The sequence below is a fragment of the Poecilia reticulata genome, linkage group LG3 (assembly GCF_000633615.1).
Source record: "Poecilia reticulata strain Guanapo linkage group LG3, Guppy_female_1.0+MT, whole genome shotgun sequence".
Taxonomy (NCBI): Eukaryota; Metazoa; Chordata; class Actinopteri; order Cyprinodontiformes; family Poeciliidae; genus Poecilia; species Poecilia reticulata.
The window spans coordinates 13508803-13518411 of NC_024333.1; the positions used below are offsets into that span (position 1 = coordinate 13508803).

General features: G+C 38.8%; 1 protein-coding gene across 4 annotated transcripts in view; it reads right to left on the reverse strand.

Annotated features, from left to right (window-relative positions):
• Positions 1-15: 15 nt before the first annotated feature.
• Positions 16-9609, reverse strand: part of il16 (interleukin 16) — a 29236-nt gene continuing 19642 nt past the window's right edge. For 3 of the 4 annotated variants that reach the window (XM_008405073.2, XM_008405071.2, XM_008405072.2), the window contains exons 3-8: positions 7042-7190; positions 6788-6938; positions 5873-5974; positions 2372-2591; positions 2162-2290; positions 16-2009 (exon numbers count right to left, since the gene is read on the reverse strand). In XM_008405073.2, coding sequence (XP_008403295.1) covers positions 1843-2009; positions 2162-2290; positions 2372-2591; positions 5873-5974; positions 6788-6938; positions 7042-7190 — 918 coding nt within the window. In that variant the 3' untranslated portion in view covers positions 16-1842. The remainder of the gene's footprint in view (positions 2010-2161; positions 2291-2371; positions 2592-5872; positions 5975-6787; positions 6939-7041; positions 7191-9609) is intronic. The other variant, XM_008405074.2, reaches the window with a different exon arrangement.

Genomic DNA, 9609 nt, shown 5'->3' on the forward strand with positions numbered 1-9609 from the left:
TGCACGTGCCTGGCTAGCATAATATGCTAACGGGGATCGCAGCACACAAGATACATGACTGTTGTCATAAGTTGTGTAAGATTTCTTTGAAAAAAGAGTGGACACTTTCGTAGCTGTTAACTGAAATTTTTTGAAGATTACTTATCATTCACATTGTGTGTCCAGTCACCGAAGCGAAGCAGCAAACCCTGCAGTTCAGGACAAACTTCTGAGATCCGCTTTACTCAACGCTAACCAATATGGACACATCTTATGTCTTTCGTCTTTAGATTTTTACATTTCTAGCAATCAAAACTCATTGAGTTCAACCAAAAAAAGGGGAGCATCAAACAAAACTTTGAGAATCGCAACTAAACACTTAGGCTATCAACCAGAAAATGGTGACATGCACAAATCAAAGTTTATGTTCTACAAATAACTTTTTCAGTTCATGAAACAAAAATGAGTGATTTTAATAATAATAAAAAAACTTATTATTATTACAATTCAAAAAGTTTGGACCACAGATTCAGATTCACAGATTTTTTTTCTGAGTTTTTTTTTGTTTGAAACAAAATTATTGCAAATCCTATAATTTTGACCACAATTTTATTTCTTTTATTTGATGTGATTTTTTAAATATTGTGAAACAAATGTAACTCCATATGAACGACCCATAAGAAGAAAACACACACAGGTTTATTTCCAAAACTAAATTGAAAAACAGATAATAAGCTGATTTTTCTTGTGCCCAATTGCAGAAATAGAACCAATTTATATCCAGAACTCAGTATATTTTCCTAGAGATAAGTGCAAGTCTGTACAGTAATCCATACTGCATGTGCCATGCAACCATATTTTACTGTATGTTGTATTATAAAGCAGATCTATCATTTAAACCAATCCAGTAAATACAACAATCCTAATGTTCCATTTGTGTCCAGGATCAGAAATCTGACTGAACTGGCACTACAGAGCGTTGATTTTAAGAAAGGACTGTTTTCAGTGTTTTTATTCTGAAAGAGGAATTTAATTTAAAAGATCTGTTGGTCATTTAATTAACATGTATTTATTAGCTCTTTTGCTCCTGTATTCTTTTGAAATAAAAGTAAGATGTTATTCAAACAATTAATGGATATATTTTACAGACTTGGAAGCAATTTTGCAATTTTTTGTCATATTAATTTGTCACCATCTTCATACACAACAATATTCAAGCTCCTTTAACTTTTCTCCCAACTGACATGTTACAACCTCAAACTTTAGTGTATTTAATGTGGAATTTCTGGGATTTTGATGGTTATTATTTGAAGAACAGCTCAAGCATGGCGACGTGGCTGGAAACATCAATCTGTAAGTCTTTCTACATATTCTCAGATTAAAGTCTCCTTTCTAAGAGACAAATCTACTCTAATCTAAGCCTGGAGGTTCTGCCCAACCCATTGAACCAGTCTGTATGTATATGTGCTTTTCCTGTAAGTGCCAAGATAACATTTATTGCAAACTTGGTGTTATGTTACATAAAAGACCAAACAGAACCTGGATTTATGCTCATAGTAAACTAAACACAGTAGGACCTTCTTTATTAATTATAGGAACTTCTGTAACTAATTGGTTCTGGATTTTATGTTGAAATCCAAAACCACAATGTTCTTGTGGAAAGGTAAAGAAGCTGATAGTCATTTATATTTGGAAAACATTTTGAAAACAAGTTATTCATTTCCTTTAACTTAACAGCTCTATGTTGTTTAATGTTGATCAATATGTAACATAAATTCCCAACAGATGTTTTTGAGTGTAACGTGACAAAGTGTGAAAATGCTCAATAGGTATGGATATTTTTTCCAAGGCGCTTCATGACTTTCAGTCCTCTGCCACCTGCCTTCTCCTGATTACAAGTGTAACAGGCCCTTCAGGCAGAGCCTTGATCATCTTCCATGCCTCAAATCTGGTCATGTCCTGCAGATTCACTCCTTGAACCTGCAGAACTTCATCTCCACATTGCAAACCGCTTTGCTCTCCTGCTCCACCTGAAAATACACATGTTTCCCCTTCATTTTCTCAGTTTTAATCAACATGGCAGCAAGTGGCTCCTACCATAGAAATAAAGGATACTTTGTGAATAAAGTCTTTATTTCGATTACAACAAAATAACCACTTTCTGTCAGAATAATGAGCATACCTTTGAATATCCTGTTGATGACTAAGGGTTTGTCTCCCTGAATTGATCCTCTTCCTCCTTCCAGAGAAAAGCCAATTCCACCAGTGCCTTTCTCCACATCAACACTCAGTGGGACTTCCTGTTCCACTACTGTGACAAAGTAACATTTAAATACACTTGGACAAAAGTTAGTTAAATCCTAGAGACAAAGAACAGTTTAGTGAGACTCACTTTCCTCTCCCATCCTGTTTCCTCCATCCTTCTCCTCTTTGTTAGTTCTCTTGCAGATGACTACCACAGCCAAAGTTTGATTACGGACCTGACGCAAAATAGCAGTGGCATCCATGTGTTTGACACCACACAGTGTTACACCATTAACGGACAAAACCACATCTCCTTTTTGAATGGTTCCCTCTTGAGCTGCAAGTCCGCAGGGGAACACCTTGTGCACCTGTATAGCAGATTGGGTAAGTTTTAGACACTGACAAAATGCTACATTTATCAGATTTTATCAATCCCTCTATAATTTCTTGCAATTTTTTCAATGACTCCATAAAGGAAAGGGTCCAACACAAGCTGTGGATTGGACGGGGTTCAGCAGATCCAGACTGAACATTGTTGGGCCGTATAGATAACATTTTGAGGATCCCCTCGACTGTCTAACATGCTCTCCCAGAAGGAAGCAAAGCGTGCTTTTATTTTGAAGGAGCGCTGTGTTGAAAGCCCAACACAGTGAGCAGTGGAGATAGGAACTCCTTTTGAATGAAGTAAAACGGTCTGTCAGGAATGTTGCCATGAATATTACTTGTTCATAACATCTTGTAAGTTTACTTTCATATAAACCAAATGTTTTTGGTTAAATTGTCTTAATTCTGGAATAGTCACATGTCCAATATCTTATTGCTAACTTTGTCTAAAAGTTAACTACTCTTGCCACAATGTTTTGTTATTTCATCACAACGAGACTGAAACAGCAGCAAATTGAGCCGTTCTTGTTGTTGATGATGTTTAAAGTGCAATGTCAGTGTGAGCAATGGCTACACAACACCTGAGGCCTCATGTATAAAAGACTGCGTAGTTTTCACACTAAAACTTGACGTACGGACAAATTTAGAAAAGTGCGGTGCACAAAAAAAAAGGGATGTATAAAGCCGTGTGCACGTTTTCTTTATGAATCCCAATTTGCGGGAAATAGAGCGCAGCTGCTGGTCCGCCACCCATAAATACATGTGTAAATTAGTATAAATACCCAGAAGTCTGCCACCACGTGAAACAGTAACCATGGCAATGTCCTGTATAATTATTTATAATGATAATAATTATATATTGTATTTAAAAGGTGCTTCAAGGGCACATGAGGTCACCTCACAAAAATAATAATAATACATTTTAAAGTAAAAAATAATCCACATAAAAAATAAAGAGATCATGCAAATGCCTGTTTGAACAGCAGAGCGTCCAGCCTGGACTTAAAGACAGAGAGTCAGAGGGTCCATTGAGTGGGGAAAGTGGCTGTTTACTCTAAATTGAGAAATCATATTTATAAGTTTACATTTACAGAGTAGAGATGATTTCTGTCCATAAAGGCACATTCATAAAGACCAGTTGCAGCTCGACTGAAGGATGGCTGCAGCTGGACTGGTACCAGTACCGCACGGCTCCTTCTTGAAGTTTTGCTCAGAGCTCCATGGTGATCAGTCTGGATTAATCTAAACATTAATAAATCATCATCAATATTTCCCAACAGATCAATATGACCTCTGATCCATCACTCCCTCTGAATCCTTCCATTGACGATGTTCTCCATCAGAGCCAAAGCTCCACAATTACACGGCTCACCTTTATGCAGCTACTTAAATATGTGTGATTATCTACACAACTGGATCACCTTAGAAATAATCAAACCTGTTTGGAGATAATTTGCTGATCCAACCCTGTTTTTCTTTTAAGTGAGAATGAAATTATCCATAGATGCATTTCATGTGCTTCAGCACACAGACCAACACATTTTGTCTCATAATGTTACATCTTTATGAGACAAAAACTGAGGAAAAGTACCAGTTACATTGGAGTGAGGTTTTCACATCCTTTTAACTTTATTTTCTTTATTTTGTGTGCAAAGGAGAGATGGGGGGGCCATGGGGGAATGGGGCTAGAGTACCGCTGAGTGCTGGGTGAGGGGCGGACAAGATGGAAAGCTAACCCCACTTTCCCCCCAGATATGCTATTTTATTCATATAATTATAAGTAATTTCCACTAGCAGCAATGTTGCGTCTGCCTGAGGATTCCTCTGGTCATTATCTTTCATTAAAGCCTTCATTGATGGTTGTATGTTGAAGCACTGAGGAGTTACACTCATTTGAAGTTTGTATATCAGATGTCCAAGTGTGGACGTCATTTGGGGACGTCACCTGTACATCCTCATAAATAAACATGTCCAAACTAACATTTCTTTTTTGTGCTATTTTGATCAATCTTGAAATCCATGAAATCCATGAGCAGAATACTTTATTCTACAGATTTATTGTATTTTCCAGTCCATACATTTAACACTCAATGTGTATTTCCAAGAAATAAAAATGAAAAATCTGGGTGAAGCCAAATTTTGTAATTTTTTTGTTTTACAAAGGTAATAGTTACAAACTACTTACAGTTAAAGTATTTTTGACTGCAAAAATAGAAATGTAGCTTGTCATCTTCATAAAGAGACCAAGCTTTTGCATGTACTCCAAATTGTTCAAGAACAGCAGCTGATTTAATTTGGGTATAGCTTTTCAGCTGTTGGTGATTTTGGGGGTGAGGGTTAAGGGGTTAATGTGTAAATAGTAACACGTTAGATTACTCGTTACTGAAACAAGGGGTGAGATTGGAGTAACGTGTTTATGACATTTCTGCTCAAGGTTTTTACAGATCTGCCAGGTTTCCGATATGTGTCTCCCTCAATGAAAAACCTGTTCCTACCCCCTTGGTTCCATGAAGTTGACATGATCTATGGAGGTTTGGGAGATCAACACTTGTGGTCTCAGTTGTTGAAAAAGTGGATAAGGGAGTTCCGACTATGGGGGGACCATAACTTCTGCCTTGCCTGGCCTTCCTACACGATTACGTTCAATTCTAATCTCACTTCAGTGCTCTGTCTGGGCTTTCTCCTCTTGATATGGATTTTCTTAGTAGAATTTCTAACAGGCCAATCAGCGAACAAAAAGAAAAGTTGTGAACAATGTCAATAACTTTCTGCATTGCAGTGATAGCAATGGCAGCAGAGGAAGTGAAGGAAGCCATTCAGTCTGTGTTGGTCACACTTCCAAATATGGTGAAGAGCGATGATATAATTTTATGTGCAGCTTTCTGTGCCTAGGACAAATATCCAGCCTCTCTAAGTTTGAACACATAAATCTCATTTGGAAAAGGCAGAACGCTCTCTCCAGGTAAGGGGTTGATTTTTGCCGCAAGCAAGGCAGTTTCAGTAACTTTACATTTTTTTCAGAAATTATCGTACATCAGAGCGCAAGATGGACAGACAATTAGCAGTTATAACACAGGTGTTGCTCTCGGCACAATTCTTTTACTTTATATACTACTGAATTTATCTAACCCACAGGGATCTAATGAAAATGTAATATATGCAGTACAATCAACCGCCATTGTAGACAGTGTCCTAGAAACAAAATATCTACATTCTGAGTCATGGCAAAAAGATATTTTAACAGTGTCCTCTGGGTTCTCCTTACTGTTGGAGCTTTGTTCTCCAGGTCACATCCTCCAGCGATGCTGAAGCCTAAACCTGCTCCTACGTCTTTGTGCAGAATCACAACATGGATGTTCAGTAGTTGCTGAGAAGTATGAAGCAGAATTATGAACAGAGTTTAGTTGTTGTTTTCTTTCATTTTAAAAGTTTGGTACATAAATGATTTAGCAGTAAGTTTTTTTAATGTGTAGACCTGGTTTTAGATGTTTCTTAGAAATGTAAAAATAGACCTGTTTTGCCAAAGAATGTGGAGCCAGTCATGAACTCAGAGCTCTATGATTACCAGTCTTGTAATTTTTCTACCTGAGCTACTTGACTTTGCACAGAAATATATGTCTATGACTTTACAACACATAGCCAATGTCGCTCCTTCTCCATTAATTTCAATGGAACTTGTGCGAAATTTGTGCATGTGAAATTTCAAGCTTGTTTCATGTAGACATGCACATGTGGACTGGAGATGTAGCACAAGAAAACGGAAAAATGTTCAACTTTTGCTGCTATTTCAATGGCAGCAAAACTTTTCACCCCAGAAAAGTTTTGCTGTTCACTGTGATTCATTACTCCCAGCAATGACATCTTTTAAAATACAAATTAAACTTTGTTCACAATTTTCTTTGGTAACTGTCTTCTCTGTGTTCACCTAAACCCATAAGTGTGCTTTGCGTAGCTTGGAAAAGACCATTTAAGGAGATAAACTGAACTTTGTCTCTGATTCAAATTCAAAAATACTTTATTGAACACAAAGGGGCATTAAATGTTGTAACTCATACTATCCAAGGTTCTTCAAAGATAAGTTTCATGCAGTCTTAAAGATTGATATTGCTTTCTGTGCGTTTCAGCCTAAATTTTAAGAACTCACAAATTTATTAAAGATTATGTTTTGGGGGGGATGTACCTTCAGTGTCTCTTCATCCAAAGCTTCAACTTCCTCAATCATCTTCTGTATTTCCTGAGAACGGATAACTGAGATGACAGAATGAGCGTAGGTTTCTCGGTCAAAGGTCTGCCTTCCTTGCTCAATGGTGCATTCCGTCAGAGTGGCTAGGCTGTCATAAAGATGAAATACAAACATGAGTATGACGGTGGTGACACACCTGTGAACATTTTCTGCATCTGTCTGGAAACCCAAACCCATTTTAGTAATCTCACCTGACAGAGAAACCTTTATTTGTGCAGTCTTTACCCAGCTCAGACTCTTGGGGATTATCAGTATCTTTAAGTGGAGTCTCCAGAAAATTTTGGGATTGAGGGTTGCCATGGTCAGAAGAAGGAAGGGAACGCAATATTGCTTGTGAAACCTAGAAAAATAGACACAATTAAAATATTAATATTTAAAGCTGCAAGCAACGTTGGGCAGCTCTCACCGAGCTGTGAAGGCTGCCCGTCATTGCCCATCATCCAAATCCCATTGCCCAGATGGCGATGGGATCTGGATGATGATCCCATCACCATCATCAATGCCCTCACACCATTCCCATATGTGTCCACTAGCTGGCACATTCAGCAAATCTGTCAAATTGCCTTCAGTTCAAATCAGTACAAGTACAGTGACAAGTTGGCCAAGATTGGACATTCCAGACAGGAATTATTTTCACTTCCTGTTTCATGGCAAATGATTGGCAAGGACTTCCTTTAGGCTTTGGAACATGTTGTGTGGTGTTTAATGGTTAGAAGATACAGTTTCAATCTCATATCATACACAGGGAGAAGCTGGAGGAATTACCAAATAATCATGATTCTTCTCTAAATGGTTGAGTGATGTCATCAACCTACCACACCAATGTGTGGAGCAGTCCTTCTCGATGATGCACACAAAATCTAGAGCTGATTGGATGATGATACAGCTGTTGGAAATAGTCTAAGGGAGTGGAGTCAAATTCAAAAGTAATCCAATTGGCCTCTTTAGAAGCTAAAAAAAAGTATTTCATATCCAGTTTGGTGCAAATCAGATGATGTATGTGAAATTTAGAGCAAACCGTGTGCAAACAGTGAAAGAGGGGAATTTTGCTACTCTTCCAGCCCCAGTCCAGCCATCACACATTGTGGAGAGAAGGATACAGTATCACCTGATTCTGTGTCACCAGACACAATTTGGAATCTGCATGAGTCAAAGAGTAAACGAAAGACATCCAGCCCCACCCTTTGGCATACATGAAACCCAAACTTTTTGTGATGCTCATGTGGTGCTGTGTCTTTTGCGTTGAGCCGATCCATGTCATGTTCGTCAATAGCTTAATTCCTTGCACCTGTGTTGCTCCCTGGTTGTTTCCCTTCTTAACCCTCACTCAGTCACACTCATGCTGCCAGATTATCAAACGCTTTTCGCTAGTAGTTTTCCAGTATTCTCATCTCAACCTCATTGTTGTGACATTGCCCTTGTTGGATTGTCGCTGGTTGCCTATCTGAATCTCAGCCCATGCCTATTTTTCAGATTCCCCACTCACTCCTACTCCCCTGGATACCTATTCTGCTCTCTGCCCCTTCGTATATGACCATAGGCTGTCTGACCAAAGATTTAGATTTAGATTTTGTGCTTTTGCTGAATGTGGAGGGGGATTGAGTCCGTCGTCACTAACATCGCCTTGCATCATTGCATCTCCTCCCCTGGCACTCCTTCCAGAACCCTCTGTCAGTGCAGCATCTGCCCCTTCCTTGTCCCTCCTCTAATCATTACAGTACTTGATTGGCAGATCAGGTTAGTGTATACTCCACACACACCAACAGGTTCTTTCTGAAGTATTTCTCAAGTCACCAATCTCTCCCCCATGCCTCGCAGTGTTGCAGCTGACGATCCAGTGTGCTCGCTCTGCTCTATCTTTTAATAAAATCTGATATTTTTGCTCACCCCTGTGTCATGACTGATTCTTCCAGGTCCCTCTAGTGTAGGGGTGTCAAACTCTAGACCTCAAGGGCAGCTGTCCTGCAGTTTTAGATGTACCACAGGGACAAAACACTGGAATGAGATAGCTTAATTACCCCCTCCTTGTGTAGATCAGTTCTCCAAAGCCTTGCTAATGACCTAATTATTCTATTCAGGTGGTGCAGCAGAGGCACATCTAAAAGTTACAGGACAGTGGCCATCCAGGACTGGAGTTTGACACCTGTGCTCTAGTGAGTCATTACATTTTTGATAACTTTTAATCTCAAATGCATTAAGACTACAGTAGGTAACTGTTATAAAAATTATTTATTTTTTTTTACAAATTTGTGTCACCATGTTATGACAGTATGATATGAGACAGATTGTGAAAAGATAGAATTCTTCCACCTCATCCTAGTGCTATGATTGCCATCTGAAGAAATGCACCACTCTGTCAAAAATAACCCCACAGAGCTAGGAGGAGCATCTTAGCACTGCCAACCTCATGTTTGTGCTGCCAAGTGAGCTAATGGCAGAGGAACAACTTAACATTGCAGGAAAACAGTTTATCTGCCCTCATTGGTGGCCATGCTAAGTAGCCTAAGCATTCATAGCATGCTATGTTGGATCAGCTGTAGTGTAGCATAGAGAAATGGGGAGAGTGTGAGCAGTGAGTACACAAGAGTGATTGACAGTGTTAAGACTCTCCTCCTGGCTCTGACTGGTTGTTTCTGACAGAGCAGTGTGTTTGTGCAGGGAAAAGGCTGATGAGCTTGATTTTTTCCCCCAAAGATGATCTGTCTCTTGTTACACTGTCACAACATAGTGATAGTTTTAATGAATATTTAAAAGACAAA